The 27875-nt window shown below is 25.9% G+C and overlaps 3 protein-coding genes across 3 annotated transcripts; all 3 read right to left on the bottom strand.

Moving 5' to 3' along the window:
* Positions 1-667: 667 nt before the first annotated feature.
* On the bottom strand, positions 668-4331 carry LOC114128494 (dermokine-like). The gene has a single exon (XM_050204416.1). It carries the CDS (start codon positions 3525-3527, stop codon positions 3114-3116), a length of 414 nt encoding a protein of 137 aa, XP_050060373.1. The 5' UTR covers positions 3528-4331; the 3' UTR covers positions 668-3113.
* Positions 4332-6300: 1969 nt separating this feature from the next.
* Positions 6301-26689, bottom strand: LOC114128492 (probable ATP-dependent RNA helicase DHX34). The gene is made up of 18 exons (XM_027993013.2): positions 26292-26689; positions 21317-21823; positions 21135-21253; positions 20897-21063; positions 20599-20802; positions 20212-20499; positions 19941-20145; positions 19661-19875; positions 18896-19090; positions 18640-18831; positions 18329-18577; positions 18143-18259; positions 17836-18011; positions 11963-12073; positions 11764-11885; positions 11437-11677; positions 11239-11378; positions 6301-6506 (listed from the first exon to the last, which is right to left on the bottom strand). The coding sequence occupies exons 2-18, from the start codon at positions 21805-21807 to the stop codon at positions 6379-6381; spliced, it is 3360 nt and encodes a 1119-aa protein (XP_027848814.2). The 5' UTR covers positions 21808-21823; positions 26292-26689; the 3' UTR covers positions 6301-6378.
* LOC114128493 (cobalamin trafficking protein CblD) lies at positions 22762-26236 on the bottom strand. Its single transcript, XM_027993014.2, has 6 exons — positions 25838-26236; positions 25291-25395; positions 24777-24840; positions 24590-24699; positions 24288-24501; positions 22762-22988 (listed from the first exon to the last, which is right to left on the bottom strand). Exons 1-6 carry the CDS (start codon positions 25985-25987, stop codon positions 22894-22896), a joined length of 738 nt encoding a protein of 245 aa, XP_027848815.1. The 5' UTR covers positions 25988-26236; the 3' UTR covers positions 22762-22893.
* Positions 26690-27875: the final 1186 nt, after the last annotated feature.

Raw genomic sequence — 27875 nt, 5'->3', positions numbered from 1 at the left:
GTTTGTCATAAATGAATAATATAAAATACAGACAAATAATTATAATTGACTCTGTAATCAAATATACCTATAGGTTTTTTTTTATTACTGCTTACACGTGCAAGCCCATTGACATACTAACACATGGATAACGAAAGCAGTTCCCACGGCGCAGTCAGTTCAAACTTGAAAAAAAAAACTTGCAAATAATAGCACACGTATAAAAAATAACAATACTTTTAAGCAGGAAGATAAACAGGTATTGATTAGATATAATTTTAAAACAAAAACAAAGGAGCCACATCGGCTTGACTCGTTAGACTACGCAGCAATTCATTGAACAATATAGTTGGTTGGACACAATTAATAATCTTCATAATTAATATATAATACAAAATTTATATTTATTAAACACTAATAATAAATATCAATAATATTCAATACCTACCTTCAGGTAATATAGCTCAAACGCCTCAAACTCCCGTTATTGCATTCAAAAATTAAAATTATGCATTGCTTCTTCGGACCTAATATTTGGTCTAAAACAACAATTTAAATAATAAAAACTAGTTGATTAACAACACAAATAATTTCAATTTCACGCAGACAGATATATATGAAAGGAATCCATTACATTACGATTTAAAACAATTAAAGTAATATATTTCATATCAAAATATTTATTATTATTGTTACATATTTATCAACAATTGTTTGATTCATATGAAACACATTAAACTATAATACGCTAATTGAAAAGTAGGTATAGGATTTTTGTATAGAAGATAATATCATATATTAAGTATATATCAGAGACTAAAAAATATATTTTGTTACACATGTATATTAAACTTAGTATTACCGCGGGCTTTGTCCATCTGTCTCCATACCCCTCAAAACATTATATTTAAACCATAAACGGACATATAAATTAGTCAAAGTTTCTATATGAATAATATATAGTACGATATTAAACTATATGGTATACATAGTTAACAGTTAGTATATGCTACGGAAAAACGCAAACTGTCCACAAAACTTTAGCAAAATGTCATATTTCGGCTTTTGTCCTGGGAAACCTAATTGTGACTAACCTTATTTGAGTAAACCATAACGTTTTAAATACTATAATAATTTAAAATATAAATAATTATAAAATAAATATTATTATTAAAATATCATTAAATTATGATTAAATAAGCAAAAAAAAATATGTATGTGTTACCAGTACGCGCGCGGGAAGTGAAACTTCTTTTAAACGGTACACATGAGTGAGTGAAAAAGAAAGGCATGGATAGACTGGGGTAATGAGGATAATAAAGAAAGAAAAAAAACAATGTAATTTATATTTTTTAGAGTTATTTTTAATTTTTTTATTCTAATGATTATCATTTTGCTCAATCGGTATAGTAGTTATGATTGGCATATGATAACTGAAATACGAAACGTACATTTGCGACTGAACATATATAATAATAATAATTTTACTATATAGTTACTATAGTAACACATGTAAGCGTTCACGTTCGTACGGCCGACCGTTCGCTTTTTTTTTCCTCACTACCCCGCGTAAAGAAGTTTTACTTCAATATAGTGACATTAGGTAGGTATAATGTTAATTTTAAGCATTTGAACAGTTAATACATTTAATTATAAAACTACGACAAAAATATATATTTGAGGTGCTTACATAATATACATTATTATTTATTAGTTATTATTCTCCCACCGACAATATTGTTCCAACTTAGTAATGTGTATTCTGTATAACTATAATACGAGAAGTAAATAAAATACGATAACAACGAAAATTGACTACGTGTGGTCGTTAAATGATCATACATTTTATGGTCGTAAAAAAAATGTACGATAAAAGTCACTATAGTTTTGCTCAAACGAGGATGGTCACAACTATATTTTCACTTTGCCAGCAACATATATATCATGTAGAAAAGATATTTTTACACGATATATTAATATATATTATACAAATCAATTAATTAAAAATAAAATTAAGGAGAAAAACAGTTAGACCATTACACACTTTTTAATTATTTCGTATTACATACTTAACATTTTATATTACATACAATATTTTAGTCCCTGGTATATATTAGGTAGGTCGAAGGTAATACTAACCTAACCTGCTGAATGCTAATTAGTTATAGATTATAATAATGTTTCATTGTTTCATATATTTCAGTATTATATATCTCTCTTATGTTTTTAATAGTAATTATTTTTATCAAATTGCGATTTTTATAAATGTAGTAATATTAAAAAGGGAAGATGTATGTAGGTAGGTAAAGGGTATTTTACTAATAATAAAGTTTAAACCAGCTACTACATCGAATTTAAAGCAAGAAATGATTATGATCGTAATAGCATAGAACATTTAAATAATTAAAAAAGTACCAATATGTACCTTTATACTTTTCTATAACTATATTAAAATTCTCACAAGTAAAATATCATGTTTTAGGTAAATCTTTTTCGTCAAAATCGACATGATTTTATTTCATAATAATATTTTAAATGTTTTTCAATGTTCATCATTAACAAACATTCAGTGTTCTTGCATAATCATTTTTGGAAAAATATTTTTTTCAGTTTGTGAAAGTAAAAATATAAGACACTATTTAAAAATCAAAATCGATGTATAATATATCACGATGATGAAAAAATAAGGAAAATACAAAATTTTAAAATTACATATGCTTCGGTGTACCTATGTTTTTATATTTTGTAATGACTATAAATTTAATGCGAATTATTTATATAAAATTCCAATTTTATACAACAATAATTTAATATATTACATATACTGTTACTTTTTTTTAAATGTTTTTTTGTGTTATTCGTATTTTTTTTTAACCATATAGTTCAACAATTGGCAATAAATTTAATGAAATATATTTGAAATTCGTACTCCGAAGCGTTTATGCATTTGAAAGGTTTTAATTTTTACGAGTTGTTTTGATAAATACACATACACATACACACACACACACAGGGCATTTCTAATAGCTACTAAACATAATAAGTCGACAGTGTCCGAATCGTCGCCAATAATAATTATTGAATTGTTTTCGTTCCGAGTTGAATTCTACACAAGATGGGGTGGGTGGTGGGGTTTACGAGTATTTCGGATAAACGGCTACCTTGTACTGTAGCCCGGACATGCCAACCACGTATCTGTACGTGGTCAGCGGCCGGAGGATAGTCTTGACCGGCTGCCGCGGACAAAGGCGTTTGTCGCCGGCGGCCACCTGGTGGATGGTGGTGCGGAACATCTTCAGCCACTTGACCACCGGTCCGTCGCCGTACGCTTCTTCGTCGGACGACGACGACGACGACGACACGCTGTCCGAACCGCAGTTTCCGGAATTGTCGTCGCCGGAACTGCTGCCGGACGAGCTTCCTCCGTCGTCGCTGGAACCGCCGGACGAACTTCCTCCGTCGTCGCTGGAACCGCTGGACGAACTTCCTCCGTCGAAGGACGACCCGCGCGAAATATCACCGCCGAACGGCCAACCGACGGCGGACATGGTACGATTGCGGTGCGGTCCTGTTCAGGCGGTCTTGGGCGGTGATGCCGTCTCGTTACAGGTCGAGTCAGGTCAGTCGTACACGGCTGTGCGGGTCGGACCCGGGAGTGCGAGTGTGGCCGCTACGACGCCGAAGTAGTCGCCTTCCTACTCGGCCGCGGCGTACGAACACACGTTCCCGGCAACGTGACACCTGCGAAACACACGCACGTGGCCACTACGCGTGTGCCCGTAAGACCCGCGGTGGACGCGTATATATATATAGGTCGCACCGTGCCTAATACGTAATACGCTATCCGTTACTTCCGGGAACGAGTGCCGCAAATAATCGTCACTCGCGTCATCGCGCCGGTGTGATATTATGACCGCGAGGGGAGGTGAAAACCTGTAAGTACCCACGCCTGCTGAGGTTAAACTTTTGAGATTGGCGAGAGGTGGAAAAGTGGGTAACCGCGGTTTCGCCGTGGAGTGGGTCACTGCGGTCGCCGGATGGGTGTATTAGATATTTTGAATTCGACGGCATCGTTATAATATACAAAAAAAAAAAAAAAGGATTTTCACGATCTGTCAGCCTACTAATAAGGCTTACTACTAGTCAGTCTAATATCAGCTTACTAATAGTAAAATGTATAACAATAAAATATATCATCATTTAAAATGTAGGTACGTAAGTTTCGAGTCTCCGCGAATGTTGTTTTTTATTTATAGCAAAATGTTTAAAATCCTTATCCATCGTTAAAATCAATAATTTTGTTATAATTTTAGTTCATCTTTGAATTTCTAGAAAAAATAATTTTGTCCGTGTGTTTTTACATATAAAAGAACAACTTATGTAGGATACCGTATTCAATTTTCAAGAATTTTGACCCATATAGTTTTTTTATTGACATTTATAGGAGAATAAATAAAAAAAAAATCGAAAATTACTTATACCTATTATTTAATATCTCAAAAAGTGTCATATTCTTAATACCTATTAGGTATACCATGTGTAAAAAAAGATAATATAAACATTTGGTGAAAGTTTCAAGTATTTAAAATTATTTTTTTTTTTGAATCAACACTATAACCAAAACAACATTTGAAGAGAAATAGTTATTATACGGGTGAGTGAATATCCGATGATGTCAAAATTTACAAAACTTTAAACGCTCATAACAAATTAATTTGACTTTCCGGAGGAATTATTTTATTAATATAGGTTGCAAAACGTATAATAACTTCGTAATAAATTTTCAAATCGTAAGTACAAACATAACAAATTTTATGCATTTCAAACTACAAGATAATTTGTAATTTTCGAGATTTTTTAATTGAGAAATGAATCACTTATTAGGAACTTTATACTACATTTTTAAGTGTTTATCCGTCCAACATATTTTTATCAGCATATAAATGAAAAAATGCTTGAAAAGGTCAAAATATTTCGAAAATTATTCATTTATATAAGTTACACCTAAAAAAACAAAATTGATTTTGTGAAAAACTTGATTTGAGTAAGAATGACAGGTTTTCTTTAATTTTTTCCGATTATTTTGAAAAATACAGGTATAGTTCTAAATTTACAGTACAAACTAGATCTAATTTTCTATCTGAATCCACCTACAAGTTAAAAATCGAAAACACAAAAAAAAACACACACGCGCAAATATAATACATTCATCTATTCGCACAAAATCTAAAAATATTATTTATTTTCACATAATCATGTATAATTATTCTAGATATAATAATATTATAAACCTTTAATTAAATCATTTTCATATTTAATATTTACTGTTTTACCTACATCAAAAAGAAAGATGAATTAATTATAAATAAACACAAACTATGTAATCTAAATTGAATTGAATTTTTTTTGTTTTGTATAGACAAAATTATTTTTATCAAGTATCATTAAGATAGGACGATAAAACATAATATATATTATATGCCCAACCATTCAACCAGTTAAATAAGTATGTAATTACTAATTATTATTTTCAATAGGTATGCAAGGGGCCTGTAGACTGTAATAAGTATATAATATAGTAAAGATTTGTTGTGACACGGCACTGAATACAGTAACATACTTACGCATCTTCTAAAGGTTATACTAAGATTCATTATAGATACCTTCTTATTCTTTCAACGCACTACTACGCACGCTTTTCGATCAACTACTGAGAGATTACATCTAAAAAAAAAAATGTTTTATTAAGACGACTATACGGAATGACTTACTTGCAACTTGACAAATGGAAGGGATGATTACATTTTTTAAGTATAATTGTTGATACAGAGCTCTCCTTATACCTTCCTTTAACACCACACTTTAATTAACATTATAATTTTATTTTTTATTATATTTTATGCTAATTGACACTTTTTTTATTATAAATACTAAAATATATTATAATGAAAAAATAACAAAGAGGGGTGGGTGCAATCTAACTGTCGCGATGTAGGTATTCGGTTTCGCATCTTATACCGGATACAAATCAACTATTTACTTAAAAATCCAAAATCAACTTATCTTTATGTATTATTGTACTATAATCATTGTTTTATACAAACGTTAGTATGTCTTTTATCCTGTTGTATGGACACATGACAATCAAGTTGAGAGGTAATCAGATCGTAATATACCTAAAATACATACTTCCGTCAACTACATGTGGTAAATTACTCGACACCCGTATTACACAATGTCACATTTCCCGGCGCATAGTGAAGATCTACAGGATTTTAGTATCAAGAATACCAAATACAAGGAGATATAGTTAATAGAAAATTAGAAAAACAAATGTTTAATGAGTGATTGTGTAAAATGTAAAATGTACAATAATTATGATAATAATAATATGAATTATTACAAATGTGATTTTTTATGTTTTAGCATTTCAGTAGGAGTCAAATACAGTACTCTCGGACAGTGAGGACAGTCGTAACGTTTGGCGTTTGGTTTTAATTTTGCCATATCATCTTCACGTTCTTCGGCTAAAAAAAAAAAGAATAAAGTAAAAATAAAATAATAACTATTGTAGTCCTTGGATTTAGAATCTTCACAGATTTAACTTGATTAAAAATAAACATTAAATAGCAGCTACTATATTGTTTAATATTATATTTAAAAAGTTTTAAACTATAAATATAATAAAAACAGATAAAGATTTATATGTGCTGTAGAAAATGGCCTAGGTATTACATAAGTAGTTATTCATATCTAGTTATATCTGGTAATTTGGTAGCACAAAATCTATTTTAGAATGAATTTAAATTAGTTTTTTGAAAGAACTTCCTCATAGAAGTTCACTCCGAATCATTTAATTTTGCAATAATTAGTTGTTTAACACAATAAATGTCATATAGTTTATAAAAGCAGAAATATTTGTGTTATTCTTTGGCCTTCTATTAAAACATAGAATTCAAAAATTATTACTGCATAATATTTTTAGGGTAATTTTTTTCACAAAAGGAAAACATTAAATCACCTGTCATTAGTAAGACCAAAAATTTGTGGCATTTGAATTTTTTTCATACTTCAGGACTAAAGACAATATTCGATTTATACATCACAGAATTCAAGTATATAATTTTTTTTTTTTTGGTACTTTCTTATGATAACCATGAATAACTGCATATTCAGTACTTTTAGGTCAGTTTTTTAGCTTTTATTTTTGGTTTTTGATAATTTTATGCATAATCAACATTTTTAGATCATTTAAGTAGGTACATAAATTTTTATATTAATTAATACATAATAAATTGGTACCAATAGAATTTAACAAAACAGTTTATTGTTTTACATAAATATTACATTTTAATTAGGTGTTCTAAGAATTAATGTATTTGAACATATAAAATAATATTTATTAGTAAATTATTTTTTTATATTAAAAATTATTTTCAGTTAAACTTCTACATTTTCAAGTCATATTTTAATAACATTTTTATAGCTCTTCTTCTTCTTAATATCTTAAAAAAGAATCACTCATAAACTAAAAATGATGCAATTTTATCATCTTATACCTATTATTAGTCAAAATGTCCCAATTTGTTATAATTTTATAATAGATATTTGAGTAAACAATGCATTATTAAACTCATTTTTTTGTGTTATAATTTGAAATTAATTTTGGTTTGATTTTTATTTATTATGGTACCACAAAAATGAGTACAATAGTTAATTATTTTCTACACGCAAACTCCGAATACCTGAAATACTTTCTTAAAGAGAATCCCATCATTTTTACTAAACTCGCCGAAAAAAATCTACACGTACCACTCGGGGCAACCCTTCAAAAATGACGTTTTCTATAGCCTTTCCAATTCACCTTACAAACTTAATATTATATATTGATGTTCTTAGTTTGTAGTTTTTGGAAGCTTGTAATACATCATCGTTAGACGTTAAAGATAGTAAAAAGAGACATTTGACAAATATTTTTTAAAGTTCTATCACTTTAATGTAGTTATATTTTTGAAAGATCCCTCTAAACTAATATATCAATTTGAGTAAAGGAGTAAAAAATGTATTATGTACAAAATTATGTTTAACTTAATTTTTCAAAATCTTTAATATTTAGGTACCTACTTCTAAAATATAAAACGAATTTATTTATCCGTTATTTTTCAAAGTAAAAATCTACTTTAGATGATTTATTACATACGTATATATTATGTTTAATTAATTTATGCAAATATATAATTAAAATATATAAGTACATAAAAAAAAACTATTCAGTGTACAAAAATCTATTTTGAAAAACTGCAATAATAGGAGCATTTAAAATAAAAAGATATGCTAATATGATAATAAAAGTCACGAGAGCGGAAAAAAAATAAAGACGTAGAGGTTGAAATGATTGATATTAAAAATTAAAATACGTTATTTATTAAATAAAAACATTTTATCAAAACTATATGAACAATTTTTAATTTAAAACAGAATAAAATAGCCACTGGTATGTATTTAAATAGTTATTAAGCTCTGTAGATTCATTTTATATACTATATCGTATTCTTATGATTTTTATATTAAAATATTTAAAGTTCGAAAACATTTGTTTTTATTTAAATCCGATTAACTTTCCAACATTGAATACTTCTTGTATTTTTAAAACGAAAAAATGTCTTTAAAAGTTACAGCTTAGTAAACAAATTATTCTCAACGTTACTAAGATATACATAAATACATCATAAATAGATAGGTAGTCTTCGTTATTTTTAATATTCTAAATAAACAGGAATTATTTTTAATGGAATATAAAACATTTAAGGATACACATATGATTCGTATTTTTCATAAAAATAAATTAATATTAATAAATGAAACGCTATTTTAATTAAACTCCTCGAGAATTGTCATAAAGTGCTTTCATGTATATATACCATGTTTCAATATTTATTTTTAAACATAAAACTTACGTCATTCAGTTACCAAGTATCCATTATTTTAACTTATAGCCTTATTATAGAGTATTATATAATTGGTTATAAACACTAATATACTATGCATTATTATATTCATGAATAATCCGTGTTTTTGAAGAGTTAAAATAAATTGTTTGTCTTTTAACTCTTTAAAATTAATTGATTTCAATAATAGTTATCATAATAATAGGTACAATAATAAAAAAATATATTTAATAAAATATTTACTTCAATAGGATAAGATGTTTACTTTTTTTATGACATTAACATAATTGTTAATACATATTAAAATATTTAATTATTTTAAATTCTGAGTACCTACTACATTTTCTCCTACTATAATACCTCCACGTCATATGTTGTTTCCATCTTGCAAACATACAATATAGAAAATTTACGTTCAGTAAAAACAATTTTGTATTATTAGCTTTAATATATTTGAGTAAATTAATCTATTATCAAAATTAAAGGTAAGAACATTATTAGTGATCAAGCAGTGGCTTTTTTCGATATTTTAATTTTCAAGCTAAAAATAAACATTTTTAACTCGTAATATTTATACATATATCATACTTAAAAATGAAAATTTCAAAAAAATCATATGTGTTAAAGCACAGATAATTTTTTTACCTTTAACTTTGGTAAAAAGTTAATTTACTCTTATATTAAAGCTATAACAACATACAATTGATTATACTGAACTCAAATTTACTATGTTGTATGTTTGACGGACACAGCACATATGTAGCGTCCTTTTAAGGGTGCTACATAAGGGGATTAGATTAAAGTTAATTAAATATATAGGTTAAATTAACTATGATATACAATATATAACTATTTTAAGTATTTAAATAACAAAATAAGAATCTTAATTAGTTTTTATATACTTAAAAAAAATAATATTTTATGAGTTTTACATTGGTTTTTACAAAACCACTAAATAATATTTGAATATTTGAACCTATAATTCAGTCAAACACAGTACACTACAACTATAATTTCTTGGGAAAACAAAAGGTACCTATTTTTTATTACATTTTTCAATCTTAATTATTTTATACGGGTTCTGTATGGAGGTAAGTATAAACGTGAAAGGTAATCTTTAAAGAGTAACTTTTGAGAAGTTCTTTTCATTTTTATTTCCTTGCGATTTTACTTTCATAACTAGGCCATTAGTTTAAAGTGTTTAGCGTGATTCATAGTATTATATTTTATATCATTAGATTAAGGTATAATTTATACAAAGGTCATAGTCATATTTTTTTTCGTATTTCATTTTTATAAACAGTGAAAAGTTAATACACAGACACTATTTAATATGAAATCAGCTATTCTCAAAAATTATATTTTCATAATTGAACATTAAAATAATATATTATTATGTTTTAATCGCAAAAGTAAAATATCTCACCAAATTCTTTGTTTGCTAATGATTCGATTTAAAATTTATATGATAATAATAAGTAAGGTAAGGTTGAAATGCGTTTTTTTGTCGAATTACTTGACTGAACAAAGTAATATTCGAACTCACTCTCGAAAACCACTACTACAGTAGTGTGTACAATAACACTTCATATTTTTCACATGTTTTTCATTATGTAATATATAATTTGCATATAAAATCATACTTCAGGCACGCTTACTTTTAATGATTAGTGAATTACTTGACGACATAAAGATCACACAAAGACGGACGTAAGTGTTTTAAAATATTATAAAATTATTTTTATAATATTGATTATCAAAAAAATATAAGATTATTATGTATACATTATACATAGGTACATGTTTGTTGATAATAATCGCAAACACTTCTTTCATATTATAAACTAATTTCGTTGTGTCACCCTAAATCTATCGAAATACACACACGATTTTCAATTAAAATTAATATTTATAAGTTTTATGAATGATCAGATCGAATACAATTAAACATACCTATTTCAACCTAAGTATTACATTTTCATTAAAGTAAATGCAGTTCAATATTCCCCACGCAGCGATTTTACTTTTATATTATAATAAAATAACAACTATGAATAGTTTATGAATAATCTAGGAATATAACGTATAGGGTTTCTTCATTATTATAAAATTTAACTAAACTCGTAATTATTTACAATCGAGTTAATTATAGTTAATTATGGATTTTATATAATCCAGTTATAACTATTATACCATAACTATTACAATATATATGTAATGCATAGTATGCTTATATAAAAGTATTTGCGAGTAAATTTTATTACAGAAAAGAAAACTTCAGTTATGATACATACAGGTACAATGTACATACCTTCAGCGGTGCCGGAAGTAGTTTGAGAGTCACATACTTGCCGATGTTGCAGTTTTTCAAGAGCACTCGTCACTTCTATTGTACTGTTGCAAATGGGACAAATCCAAGGATCATACACCACTAGGCTTTGACCCGTTAAACTGAAAGTTCATCATTGACTGTTAGATAATGACAGCCTAAATAAATGTATCAACTCACCAATCATATGTCAAATACGGCGCTAGTCTTATTCCACCATATTTATCATCTTCGCACACCTGCCAGTCATCACCACAGAAAGGATTAGGACCTGTGAATGATACATCTTCGCCAGACGGTCCGATGTACATGACTTTTTGATCAGCAGCTAAGAGCCTCTTCATTGTATAACCGATTTCAGCGTTCATAAATTGTACCATGTCTGCAGACAGTTGACGTTCTGCTTTCCTATTACTCTTTTCTAAAAATTCATTAACAAATATTAAACACGTGTTTACTTGAATTGCTGCAGTTTACTTATAAAAATGAAAAAAAAAATGTCAATACCTTCGAGCTTAAGTTTCAAAAGATTATCCCAAGTATTACGGAGTTTTGTAGCTTTGAGTATTAAATTTTCAGCAGCTTCCGGTAGAGGAAACTCCATTAGCAACCAAGAGTCGCAAATGATTCTAGAAAATAACAGTTGAACAATTAAAAACTAAATGCAATTCATGGATTACCTAGAAAATGGTTAATTAATACTAACTGAGAAAAATTCCTATTGGTGCAAATGTTTCTGCTAAATAAAAGAAGAGTTTGTGCTCCTGGCATCCGCAATGAGTTCATAATATACGCTTTGGTAGTTTCCAAAAGTGACCTAAAAATAATCAAAATTACTTTAACTGTAAATAGACCGCAAGTTGTTAAATTATGTTATGTTTATTTTTTAAACATCAAAAAAAATAAACTATCTTTAGGTTTATCTATAAGTTTACACTGTATACTCATATATTAAAATGAATGTCCATACAAGAAAATATATAATTATTATAGACTACTGTAGAATAACGTATATCAAAAAATTTAAATATTTTCATAAAATATGTATCGTATAATTGACTAATAAATAATACTATAAACATAAATTCGTTGTAATTTTAACAACTTAGTCTCATATACACCTACTATAAAAATATATTTCAAATATAATGTTTTTACTTTTAACCAATATTATTTAGTAAATCAATTTGTAAAAACCAAAATATCGGCTCTACTATACAATAGGTCTTGAGTATACCTCAACATTAAGTGAATTACTATATTGGCTATTATCGATTAATACATTTAAATTCAATAAAAAATCTTTCTATACAATAAAAAAGATTCTAAACAAAGACAGTCTGACAGCATATATTTCATTACATATTTATATTGCTATTAAGATTTTATTTGACAATTTATTATTAATAATAAAGTATTGGCTAAACTAATTTTTGTCAAAAATAAATTGAATATATTATACAATAATACCTGTTTATAAGTTAAAAATAAATACCATAAAACGCGTGAACATACATTCAACTTCACCCTAATAAATAAATTAAAAATAATCTAAATGTATTATGAATAAATTACAATATTATATTATTATATAATTATAATAGTAAATGTTAAAATACGTAATAGAAAAAGTTACAATTATCTATCAATAATATTATTTAAATTACAAAAAAAATAACTCGTCTTTACTTTTCTTTTAAATAATCGTAATATTGTCAAAAATTTAACTTAAAATCACTATGATAAAAATTGTGTTACTGTAAGAACAATTTATAGAGACCATGTATCAAATTTTTATTTATTTACTCAAAAAACAAAAAATGTTACCATACATAAATCAAAATATAAAATTAAAAAAAAAATTTCAAAATTTATAAATAACACTAAAAGAATCAAAATATTTTAGGTTAAATTGAGTCCAGTAAATTCTGATATGAATACTAAGTGAATATTTAAAGTGTCAACAATGATTCATTTTTAAAATATATATTATATACATTACATTATAAATACTTATAGAATGGTGTCAATGGATATTTTTTCTAATCATATCTTCCACATATCATTTTCTTTCTTCTTTTAATCAAATTTACTTATGTATTATTTAATGTGGATTGTAAGTAAATGCATCCATTTTTCATAATTTTGTTTTATTTTTCCCGATTATTTTGACGTCCCAAAGGTATTTTTAATTTATAAATATTTTTATTTTATATATAATTTAAGTATCCACTAGAAACTAGAAACTACCCTTAGAGTTGAGGATCGAGGAATTTATTTTACTATATTCCGAGCTACGGGATAAGTAAATCGTGTCCCGATCAAAACGAGTTCAAGTTGACGCATCTTACCCTATTTAACATAACAATAACGTTGGCGTCGGTCATGAGTTTACATGTACTTAAATAAAATAGTTAACTTCTCTTGTGGGCCAGAGTGTATAAAACATGTACAATTTGGTGACACAAATAAATAACAATATTAAAAATTCACATAGTAAAACCAATACATCCATCACTCTATTCAGAACCAAAATAAAAAATGCTTAAATATTATAATTTATTCGTTTTTTTTAGTAGAACTATAGGATTTAACTTGACCTTTAAATACCCAGGTAAATCATATACATGACCCCCAAGTCCTAACTGTATTATTTAATTATTCATAGTTTGAGTTTATGGAAAATAAAACTTGAAAAATTTAAAATAAGTAGATATTTAGTGTGTATATTATAATTTATATTAAAATATGAGGTATGAATTATATAAAGAAAAATATACATTTATGCAAGTAAATTTAAAAAAAAAAATGGTCCTTTTAACTTTTTGGATAAGAGCCCATTTACACAATGTTTGAATAAAACGATTTTGTATGTGTAAGTAGTATAGGTAATGTGGCATGAACACCTGGTTAAAATATGATGAATTGAGAAAACTTATGAGCCAACAAAACCAAACATTCTTTTTTTTGTAAATTAAGATTTTGATTAATTACTTACAGTTATTATAGTAACATTTTTATTTTTATTAGATCATAAATAATTTAAACAATTAAAACAAGTAAATAAATAGTCAAAAGAAACATAAACGTTAATAACTTGAATTTATAAAAATATTAATCAGATTTAGTATTTTAATTTTATATAAATAGAATAATACGCAATTAATTTTTTCGTTCATTACATTATGTAAATAAAATAAATACTTTGATGAATAAAAATAAACATTCATGACCAAATAAAATCACTAATATATTCTTTGTTTTTTGAATAAATAACGAATTCAATTTTATTAATTGCATAAATCATCTTTAGTTAAATTATAATAAAACAATGTTATTTTAAAACAAAATAAAACTGTGCAGTGATTATAAATAATTTCTAAAATTGACTAAATATAGAATGCCTATAGGTAATTTACATGACCAATTTATTAGAAAGTCAAGTTTTAAGTATTATACATATATGTTTTTAAATCATGCATAAAATTGTACTCGAATTTTAATAATTTGTATGTTACAATGATGTTTTAATCATAATGAAACTAAAGTACAAATTTATATAGTTTTTATTTTCCTAAATACTGGCAGATAATTGCTTATGATAACAAAAAAAAAATGTTTTATAATATATTATAGTTTTTTACTGTTAAAATTTTAGGAAATAAATTAATAAATTAATACCACGCCCAGAACTACAACAGTTAATAACTAAATTGCGTGCTCTCGTATTATGATAATATAATTTATAAATTACAAAATATATTTTATTTCAGTAGTTATTACTTATTATTACATCAATTATTACACACATTATATTAAGTACAATTACGAATACAATGTTTGGCCAACGTCAAAGTATAAGTTAATTAAATTTTAAAATCCTAATGAAATTAAATATATTATATTATTTAATGTAGGTACCTAATGCAATAGTTATGAATTTATGATTAATTATAACACGCTATTATTTGTCATCAATTTTATTTTTAATTACCTAAATACTATCATGCATAAAAATATAAATTATACAATATATTTTATAGGTTTAAGAGGACATCGTATCCGCATGTATATTGTCTCCGACTTAAACACGTATACGACCTAGCAAATGTTCGTTCACTAGTTCCTATAGTATACTGTTAGTTTTGTTATCAGAGTGAATTTACCTATTAAACGATTTAAAAGCAAGATTATTATCCAAGATCCCACGAAACCTTTTATTGATAGTATTCTTTTTAAGTAAGTTATGACTTTTTTGAAACTAAATATTTTTTTTTTTCAAAAATTGACAATGTTTATATGCACACATTTGAGGTCGATAATTGATTGATTAGAATTTTTCGACAGAAATCTACGTAGGTACTATTTATTTTATACGATACCCACGTACCTGTTTATTTTTTCTTAAATATATTCAAAATCAATTTTTATGGTTAGATAATTTCACAAAAACAAAAAAGTGAAAATATTAAATTATTATTAAAATGTGGCCTCCACCACCAATATTTGCTATAACAGCCAGCTGTAGGAACAGTGTACTTGGCTACTTGTATAAGTTTTCAATTATTGAAGTACTTGTTAAGTATGCCAGTCGTGTGAACACCGTAATCGTGCATTGGTCGAATGTACAATTATTGGCCTATTAGGGAAGTACACTAGTCGTGAGAATGCGGCTTAATATAAAGAAATAATATTATAAACAATTAAATTGCATTAAATAAGTATATTGATAAACCTGAATTGTCCAACCAATTAAGAGGCCAAGGACCCATTAAGCAAGTAGAATTTGTCATGCATCACGTTTTTCCATAATATAATGGTAAAAATTAAAACCATTTATAGCAATACATTTTATGAGACTGGTCAAGTGCAATGATGCCAATGCACTGATATTTAAACAACTTAATCGAAACTTCTATTAATACAACATTATTTTGTAAACTATGTAAGTTTTGTAAATGTATTTTATACTTTTTAAAATTATTTATACTTATCTACTATTGTAAAAAATATAGACAAATAACCTTGTTAGTTGAAGCCTTAAAACATAAAAATTAAATAATGATTAAAAAAATTAAAAATTAGGGAACCCGCTACTACTGTATGTCTATATAGTAGATCGTAAGTGTCGAGTGTATCTCATTATTGGGTGTGTTAAATTTGAATTATGATCGCAAAAGAAAAGCAGTTTTAAGGGGAGGTGATTGTCAGCCAACTTCAAATACGTATAAAAAAAAATGTAAAAGCCAATATATTTTTAACATTTTTATACAAATATTATAAGAATAAGAATTGTAGAATTGTATTTAATTTTCAATCCTTTCTACCAAGAAAATAATTTTTAATCAACATTTATGAAAACAAAAAAAATTAAAAATTATTCATACCTATAAACTACTCAAAACTCAAGTTTAAAAATGTTGAAAATGTTATCTATAATGAAAATGAAACGAATACATAAACATTTAGTGAACATTTCAGCACCTAATGTTATTTTTTTGAAATACAATAAAATATCAAAAAATTTTTTGAGGAAAAATAATTATATAACGGATGAATAATTGAATGTCGTAAATATTTGAACTTGAAAAGTTCATAAAAAATTAATTTGGTTTTTCGGTAGAATTTTTTGCTCATATAGGTTGAACAAATAATAAAGAACCCTGTATTAAAATTTTAAATATTAGGTACAAAAACAAAATTTTGAATTTCTGACTACAAAATAATTTACGAATTTTAAACATTTTTATAAATTTTAAAGATTTCTGATATTTTTAAATTAATAAATTAACTTATGACTTATGAGGAGCTTTGTATTACATTTTTCAAGCATCTTTATCCAGTAAATAGGTACATTTTAATCGACATCTATAAAAAAAAAACTAAAAAAAATTCTTGTTCCTATAAATAACTCATAATAGTCGAAAATTTTATTCTAAATAGAAAACGATAATTTAAACATTTGGCGAAAGTGCCAATTATCTACGATTATTTGTTTTCAAATTACATCAATAAAACAAAATCGATTTTGTCGAAAATTGGAATACTATAAAAATTCCAATTTTTCCTTAATTTTTTTTTTTGTTTTTCCCAATTATAAAAATAAGTACAGGGAATTTTTAAGTTTGACCTTTTTAAAGAATTGAATATATCTAATTTTATATCCAAAACCACCCCCATTTTATCGACAATTTATCGTGTACTAATACATAAAAAAAAACATCAAGATAAAATCATTACATTCATCGTTCCGATAATTAAAAATCTCAAGACTTCATTTTTCAATAGGTAACGTATCACACGTATAAATTATACAAAATAATAAAAACTTATTTGTTTTTGTTATAATAAGATCAAACTACTTATATAAAAATAAAATATATTGTCTTAACTCTAAAATATTATTAAATTATTATTATCAAATAATAGAACTTTTTTTCCATTAAATAACCAACTTTACTAAAGAAATAAACATGCATAATTGCAAGATAAAATTTGTTGGTTTAAATATTAAACTTAATATAATTGACCAGGTCAAACAATATCTCAAAACATAAATTAATAAATAATTATACTTACATATATATTAATATTTGATGCTTAGAGCTTACAGTATTTTTTCCTTTAAACTCAGGAACATAGATTATTTCAGATTCAGTAAGTTGAAGTACGTCTGAATGATTACCAAAATAGCTCATAGGATGAAGAGATACAAATGGTTTTCCTTCAGTATGAAATAAATGTTCTTTAGTAGTCTACAAATAAACATTAAAATATTAAATTAAGTTTAACATTAAAAATACAAAAGTATAATTCAAAGTATTGAGATACAAATAATTAGTAAAGAAGAGTATTTTTGAAAAAAAATAAAAATAATTTTTTTAACCTTTAAGGAATTGAACTCATCACTAATTGCTATATGGGGATACAACCCACTACTTAAAATTATTTTTAACATCATTAAATCTTTGTAGCTGATTGCAGTAGATCCTTTCAATAATTGCTAAAAAAAAAAAAAATTCTTAGATAAATATTTTTGATTTTATAATATGATAAAATGTATAGTTTTTACTTTAACTTGTCGTTGATTATGCCGCAATCTAAAATCTATATCTCTTATATCAACTGAATCATCTTCAGCATCTAAATTGTCTTCAATTTCCCACATATCCTTTTTTAATACTTTTCTCTTTCTTGAATCTTCCTCTTTGTGTGTTTTTTTCATACCCCGTAACAGTTTCAGTTCACCGTGTCTAAGGGCTCTTTCAGCACTAGTCATGTCATCCATATTTTTTTCTTCGTTTTTTACTAAACCACATTCCTGAAATAAACAATAGAACCGTGATTTTATTTTCAAACAAATTAAATTCAATAAAATTTTACATCCAACAAATCTTTAAATTGTCGACGCAGTTTGGTCATCTCATAAAACCGTTGTTCTTCAAAACCTCTTCTTTTGCACCATTGACGTGTATTGGTGTTTTGACCATCACTCTTCAACTCTAACCATTGCTTGAATGCATTGAGTAAAATTATTGGGTCACCATGATCAGATTCTAAATCCATTCTTGCTCTCTAAACAAAAAAAAGTTGTTGTATTCTTTATTAATATTTAATTTCATTATTTATTTGATTATACTTCGCATTCGGTATCTTTGTATGCTTTATTAGTGAATGGTGTTTGAACTGATAGAACACATGCTAATGACAATACAGGCTCCAATTGATCAAACAGAGATCCCATTATTAACATTTTTCCAAGTGGTATGTCAACAGGAAGTTGTGATAACATTTTACCAATAGGAGTCAATCTTTCTTCTTTTGTTAATGCCCCCTAAAATAACAATTTTTATTTAGTAATTGTACTTGGTGATATTTTAATAAAAAAAAACTATAAAATATATGCTCATTTGTAAATTTAATCCAATGATACAATGAATATTGAAATTTTATAATTGCAAACTTTATCAGATTCAATCCTTCAAAATGCAATAATAATTAAACATATTCAACTATACAAAACACGGATTGCTTAATTTTTAAATTATTCCATGTATGTACGATATAAAAATGTATATAATAAGCAAATTTGCACTATTTTTATAGAATATACACTAATTTACCAAATATAAATAGGTGTATGTCGTATACCCCTGTAAACTTTCTAAAATTCCACTTATTGTACTAAATTGCTCAATATTTTTATTTGGTGACATAGCATTTAATAACTTGTACATATATGTTTCATTCACTCTAATGTTTTGACATAGAATATAATGCGCAACATACATTTATCATACACTTTTGTAGATAGCCATTTAACCGCTACAGTCAAAATATCAGACTAATAAAAACATAAATATTTTAATCCAAATAATATAATTTATTATAATTCTCAACTTACATGTTGTTTTAAGGATTCTATGGCATTTTCTATATTTTCTGATTGTGGTGGTTCAATGAATGGAAATAGTCGAGCATTTGGCAATCCCATGGCCACCATCTGCAATAACAACGCATCAAGGGGTACCTTTTGTAGCTCAGGTGTACTGTAGTCTGCCATAGCATCAAATTCATCTTCAGAATACAATCGATAACAAACTCCAGGACCAGTACGACCTGAGTGAAATATGCAATGTGAAAATAAAATGTTGATTGAAATTATATCGACAATAAATAAATACCAGCTCTGCCTTTTCGTTGGTCAGCACTTGCTTTGCTAACCCAAAATTCCTTAAGTCTTTGTACTTTACTAGTTGAATCATAACTCATTTCTTTCACCTTTCCAGAATCAACAACAAATCTAATGCCATCTATAGTTATAGAAGTTTCTGCTATGTTGGTAGACACAATACATTTTCTTGTACCTTCAGGCGCATAATCAAAAACCTAAATTAAACAAGCAATTTTATTATAAAATGATTTATCAATATTTAAAAATTTTGTTAATAGTACTTTATCTTGTTCTCCTAATGACATTGAACTATGCAAAGGAAGTATAATCCAAGAGTCATTTTTTTCACAATAAACTCTTGCTGCATCTACAACTGCAGTAATTTCCGCCATACCACTTAAAAACATAAGTACATCACCTCTTTCATGTTTGGGATATTTTTTATCAATCATATGCATAACTTTTATAAAAGGAGATGGATCGAAACGTTCCGATTTCTTGCCTAGTACTTTCATTTCGCTAATAATTGGATGATATTCTAACTTAATTGGATATAAACGACCTGGTACCTACAACAAATACAGTTATGGTAACTAATATATCAAACCTTTATACATAGTTTAATCAATAATGTACTGAACAAACAAACATTAAGATGTACAATTTACCTGTATCAATTTGGCTAATGGAGAAAAGTATTTACTGAACAGGTCAACGTTTATAGTAGCAGACATTAGAACAAGTTTAACATCAGATCTTTGATGTAATAAACATTTCATAACACCTAACAAAAAATCTCCATGTAAATGACGTTCGTGTATTTCATCCAAAACAATAACATCATATTGCGATAGTAAATCCTCCCCACAGACCTAAATAAATATATTATAGATAATTTTTGTTCCAATGAGTTTTTAAAAGTAAAATAATATCAATTTATTTATTAATAATATTTAACATAGTAACCTGTCTCAATAATAATCCTTCAGTTAAGAACAAAATTTTTGTGTCTTTATTAACCGTTTTTTCAAATCGAATTTGATATCCAACATCATTATTATGAATGGATAAAGATTCATAAGCTACTCTCTTTGATAGCGATATGCATGCAATACGACGTGGTTGGGTACAAGCTATAATAGATTATATATATCAGAAACGATCTTAGATAATAGAATTAGAATTCATATTGTAATGAATGTACCTATTCTCTTAAAACCTGCATTTGACAAATATTGAGGAATCTGAGTAGATTTTCCACAACCAGTATCCCCAGCAATTATTACAACCCTATGATTTTTCACTGCTTCAATTATTTCATCTCTTAAAACAAAAAGAAATGTTATGTTAAAATGATAATCTCATAATTGTTATAAATTTGCTTACTTGAATTGATATACTGGTAAATTTTGTTGTGTTTCTCTAAGTTTTCTCAACTTGTTAAACTTTTCTTTTTGCTTAAAATCCATGTACATAAGAACCAATTGACGAAACTTAGATATATCTTCTTTGGTTAAAGGTCTCTTTTCATACGCTTCTTCTTGGTCGTATGTAGGTAACCTTGAAGCTAATTCATCATCAGAATAATTCATTTTTAAGTTAATTAAATGCATTTTATCAAACACTTCTGGAAGCTTAAGGGGATTAGAACTTAAATTGGCAACAACAGAATTATCAGAGGTTGGTTTTTTCATAGTAAATGATTCAAACTTTTTTACAAATAGCCAAACATCATTAATATCTTCTACCAAATCTTCATTAAAAAACACTTTTTCCAAAATACGTTTATAATCCAAAAAAGTAAAAGGTCTTTTAATTTTTTGGTGTTTTGGATTGGAATTTCCATCATCGGGGTTTCTTCGTTTTTCACGATACATTTTTCTTAGGTTAATCCTGTAGTATCAAATAATAAATATATTCAATCATTTATATATGTAATGTAATGAAATAGAAAATAGTAAAAATAATCAATTTATAATATAGTTTGTATTATGCCTCCTCCCTTCATCCATATAGTTTATCATATGTCCAATACCTATACATAAATTTAACACAGATAATATTTAAACTTTAATTAATTATATTTTTAAGTTTATACAATTGATATTATTTACAAAGTTCACACAAATCAAAATGTAATGAATAAAACCAACATATTTTATAGACCAAATTAATAGTATAACAATAATCATTATAATTAGGGTTAGGATTTTAAATCAATATAAAATAATAAATATTCATTTAATTTTGTTAAAAACAGATGTGCTAAAATATGCAATAAAAATGCATACATTAAAATGAACAATGAATTTACCAACAATTTTCAAATTATCATAAAGTGAAAGAGAATCATTATACAATTTTAAAATAAATTGAATAAAGTCACTTTTTATATGAGCTAAATAAATGTTGTTAGTTTTACTTTCATACAAATCCATAACATTCCTAATATATTTTTCGTCAGACTAAATCAGTGATTTATAAAATTTTAATTAAGAATGTAATGTAACATAGCATTTAGCCTTTTACACTACACTTTTATTAAAATATAGAATGAAGTATAAATTTATTATGTTTATAGTTAAATTATGCAAAATAATGTACTACTAGTATCAATATGAAACAATTAGTGGACATTAGTCAAAAAATTTTCAAAGGGACGATAAATAAAAAAAAAAATAACAATTCATATGAGCCCTAGCCCTTATTATAGCTAATAAAAATATGTAAGAACTTAACACTAATTAATTAATATAATTGGTTAATTTATCATAAACAGGAATTATGATTCATTTCAAATTGTGGTTTTTAAAATAACAATAACTAATAAATAATATTATATAAACAGATTTATTTGTTATTTATTACAATAGTTTTAAATAAGTATATCACAACTAATAATCTATAATTTATTTAAAAATAAATGACATTAAGATGTTATACTTTAAACTAGAAAATAAAATTCAATCGTAGCTAATTTGATGTAAGTCACTAACTTCATCCAAAATATCCTCGACAACATCAGTTTTTGAAGGTAAAGCATTTGTAAATAAGTTACCTAGAATAAAAGTATAATATACAATTAATTTATATTTTAAGCTTAATTTAGTTATACCATACTAATTAATTAAAAGTATTAAATTTCACAGTAACTTTATTATTAAAATAAACAAGATAACATTAAAAAAAAAATAATAATAACTAGATTTAGTAATTATTTAAGATAAGAAATGATTAATGTATAGCAAATACTATAATTCTATATACCTACTACAATAAATTGATTTAGGTAATATTTAATCTTATTAAAAATTGTAAGTATAAAATCTTATTCAATTTATTGTTATGGCAGAGTATAGAATCTCATAATAAGTGACTATTACTATTAAAGACAAGCACTTCACTATGATTTTATTTTATTTTATTTTATTTATTTTTTTTTTTTTTTTTTGAAGGGGAGGCTCAATAATTTTGAACACAATTTTTATTGGCATAGGTCCAATGTGTGACCCTCATATAGCTATTCTATTTATTTATACTTATCCTTTTTGTCTTATAAGAATTCATCGTTTGTTTGGATGAAGGGATCTCCACCACTTTTTTTTAAGTTGTCTAAGTTATAATGGAGATGCACCGTTTACTCTTACTTCAAATCACCTTTTCAGTATTTTCAACTAACATTTTATGGTTTGAATATTGGAATTTATATCAAGATCAATAATTGTTTGTCCAAATCAAATTATTTCCATAACAGTCAATAGATAACCATCGCAATGATAATTTTTAATTATAATAATATTATTTACATAATAATGAAATTGAAATACAGGTTGTTACTAATACTAATGCTACTTAGAATAAAATCACTAGATAATAAAAAAAATTACTGAACATTACAAAAAACTTGAATATGATTTCATAATGATTGAAAAAAATACAAATAAAATTTATAGTATAAATGACAATAGTTAATAATAACTATTAAATATGCAGTAAAGGTCACACATTGGGTCAGTGCCTTTTTATTTTTTTACATGATTGATAAACAAAACCTTTAATTTATAATTTTTAAAAATTTCAGGGGTATTCCAGATTCAGATAAAGTTTATAAAGCACAAAAAAATTATAGGACAACCTAGATTTACTCAAATAATTTTTTGAAATTCTTCAACTTTTAATTTATTCAAACAATAGATGTATAAATTTAAGTGTTGACACATTATATTTATAGAAATTACACTAGTTGCAACAGCTTTAATAATATTAATGAATAAAATAAAATGGTAAACACACATAACTGCAGTCATATCATTATTAATATTATTATAGTAAAAAAAAAAAAATCTTTGTTGCTTACCAATAGTATTAGGAGATATTTTTTCTACAATCACTTTGCACTTTCTACGTGTATTGACTTGATAAACAGTATGTTTGTATGGTAATTCTAAAGTGGAAAAATCAATATTGACCCCTGGATTAATGGCTGGAAGTCCAGTATAAGGATGTATGAAATCAGCCCAATAGCCAGCGCTTTGAAGACGATCACTAATACCAAAAGCAGCATGTAGATACTATAAATTAATAAAATATATGTTTTGAATGGATGTTCGAAATTAGATTAGTATCTGAAATTTCAAAAATGTATTATTCTGTATTTACCTGTTTTGTTAAATTTGACATGTTTGTATTAGAGGTTTGCTTTAAATTAATAGTAATCATACACAGGCTGAAATTTTTCAAATGAGGAACATTGAATCGCTCTGTGATTTCTAAGTAAATAAAAGCAATAATAGTGATTAGTAAATAAGTAAATTCAAGTAAATAAAATAAATAGTGTATTACATACCAGATTTTAAGAGAATTGGGCAGTCTTGAGTATAATAATTTAGTCTGGTAGTTATGATGCAGTCCTGTAAACAACATTATTATATAAGATTATATCAAATTCTAAAATATCTTTCATATTGTAGATATTGACAGAAATTTTAGGTGGTTAGTTCTAAAAAGGGAGGAGGGTAAATAATATATTAACCAAAATCAAAACCATAGCTAAATTATTGACTTAAAAACAAATCATAAGTAGGTACCTAAACGATATTTTTAATTAATATTAAGTAGGTATATAAGAATCATAAAAAGTGATATACCTAACAAGTTAAAAAAAAAATAATGAGATAATAATTTATGAAATAATAATAAGTACTAAATTCAGGTCTGTGCAAGCTTATGAATATATTTTGTAGAACATTAAGTTTTGTAGATTTATAATTTATATTATAAAGTTACCTAGTCTAAAGCTACTTAACCAGTGTTTTTGTTATTATTTTTCTATAAATAGATTTTAATAAAAACAAACTTACCTCAGGCGCAATACCCACATTGTTAGGTAATTTGAACTGACTATCTTTATGTCTTGGTAGCAGCTGCCAATTAGGATTTGTTCGGAACTCAGAATCTTCAATTTTCTATCATATGATTATTGTAATTAATTATAAATCATATTCAAATATAATAATATAAAAAGCAATTTAAAAAATATTTTTAAAATGAAAAAATATAAATCAAACATTTTTTTATTAAATTAGATTAATTTAACTTAACTCAAAAGATTAAATCGATAGGTAATAATTATAAGAGAAAAAAATGACAAATTACCTTCAAATGATAGTATTAACGCTACATTATTACATTATAATGAAATTACAATGAAATAATATAAGAATTAAGTATAGTTATTAATATAAGGTACCAAAGCATTAAAATTTAAAATGATAGGTAACACAACTTTATTCTTTTTCGTGTCTATTTAATTATACAAATTACATACTACGAATATCTAATTTAACTTGTTACAAATTTTCTATTCAAACAACTTTTTTATAAAATAATAAAAATGATACTACTTACCATAACGAGCTCATCTTCTTGTTCTAATAATTCTTCTCCTCTAATTTCTCTGTCACGTCGAGATTTCCTGGAGTAGGCCCTATGGGCTAACACATAAACTATTCGTTTCGCATTGTGGCCCGACTTCATTTTTAAACACGATTGCAGCATAACAGTGCACCTTTTAGTAGGGAGGAGGCAAATGTTACTTATAATAATATTCTAAATCAACGTTAGACAGAATTCAAGAAAAATTGGATTCATAATCTGTTTCATGCCAAATAGGGATACCCATAAAATATTTCACAAGAAAAAATGTAATAAATTGCGTACGACTATTTTCACTATAGGTAATACGTACACAAACATGATAAGAATAAAATTCTTATGACCGAGTTGAATAAAATTATTGCGTTTCACTTTTGCAAAGACCTAATTTTAGTTTTGTTAAAATAAAGTAATACAATATACAAACCTTGAAGTAGAAGATAGTAAACACACGCAAGAGCCTACTAGGCTGTTATAGTTATCTTACAATGTTTTTGATCGTTCATCAACTATTTCTTAATTGTTTTGAAACCATTTCTATTAAAGTAATAAGCTATTGTTTTTTACGTATCAGCAAAATCAAAATAAATAAAATGTTTTTGTGACTTACAAAAAAAACTAAAGTATGAATACGTATGATAATTGATAATAAAAACTTACTTAAGTGATTACGACGGAGATCCGTATTGGCACAGAACAATATTAGTATAAGTATACCTTTATATATACGTCCGTGCCTTTAACCATAAATACACCAACCACCTGATACATTTTGTATTGGGGATAAAAATGGCGGTAAATGTTTCAAATTTAAATCTATTCATTATTTACCAATAGCATTGATTTATAATATATTAAAATAATATAATTTTTTAATATTTATTTATAATCAATACCAACAGTCTATATTATAAGGTCTTAGATAGGAAAACCGTAATCTAGTTTAACGATTTCCCGGTTTCCCGGTGACGCAGCAGCACACATTCCTGACATTGTCTCTTGTTATAATACCTATTCGAAACAATATTTAAATATTTATATATAAATATATTAAATGTTTGTTATAATTATTAGAAGTTATAACATACTTACAATTACCTATTAATATATACCATCACCCTGCAATGGTTTGAATCTTTGATTGTGATGCATTATAACAGAAAGTACCTACTAAACGGTTCGCTGAAAATTTAAATATTGTATAATGTTTGTCATTTACTACACATCCATGAGCTATTTATATTTTTTTAAATATCAACCAAATAAGTATAATAAATGTTTGGTTTAGGCTGTTAAGCGGTTTAGCCGGATGGTTATTGATGATTTCTTTTTTCGATTGACGAAACATTTTCAATCACATTTAGCAGTAAGCAGTAAACGCCACTATGCAGTAGTGACAGGTATAAGGTATAATATTGATTATGGGCTTCGACCACTGAAATATTTTCAAATGCTTAATAATCAATACCTACTCAATAGAATAAAATATAATATAATAAAGATTGAGACGAGACCTCCATCAATTCACTCATGTGTTTTATATCTAAAAAAGATACCTACCCATAGATACCGTAATAATATGTAGGTACCTATACGCTAGAAAAACAGCATATTAGGTAGTTATCCACTGATCAAGAGACAACGATTATTATTAATAAATAATTATTACTTAATAGTAATACTTATTATCATGAAGACTAGAGATTTCTATAATAATGATTATTATCTACTTATTAGTTATTAGTTTCATTTTTATTTGCTCTGAAGACAAACTTTCAGACTGATTATTTTTATATTAGATGCTCTTAATTGTTATACTTTTATAGGTAGGTATATAGTCAATAAACAATAATACTTATATTTACTCATTTCTATTATTTCCTTTGTACCATGTCGCGAACCGCTATTGCTATGGTATTTTACCTATATTATAATATTATTTTATGAACATGTAAAAATACCTAGATATTGCAATTAAAAATTAAAATTAATTTCAAATTAATACATAAAT

Source organism: Aphis gossypii, chromosome 3 (genome assembly GCF_020184175.1).
Source record: "Aphis gossypii isolate Hap1 chromosome 3, ASM2018417v2, whole genome shotgun sequence".
NCBI lineage: Eukaryota > Metazoa > Arthropoda > Insecta > Hemiptera > Aphididae > Aphis > Aphis gossypii.
This window is presented reverse-complemented; position numbering and strand designations above follow the sequence as displayed.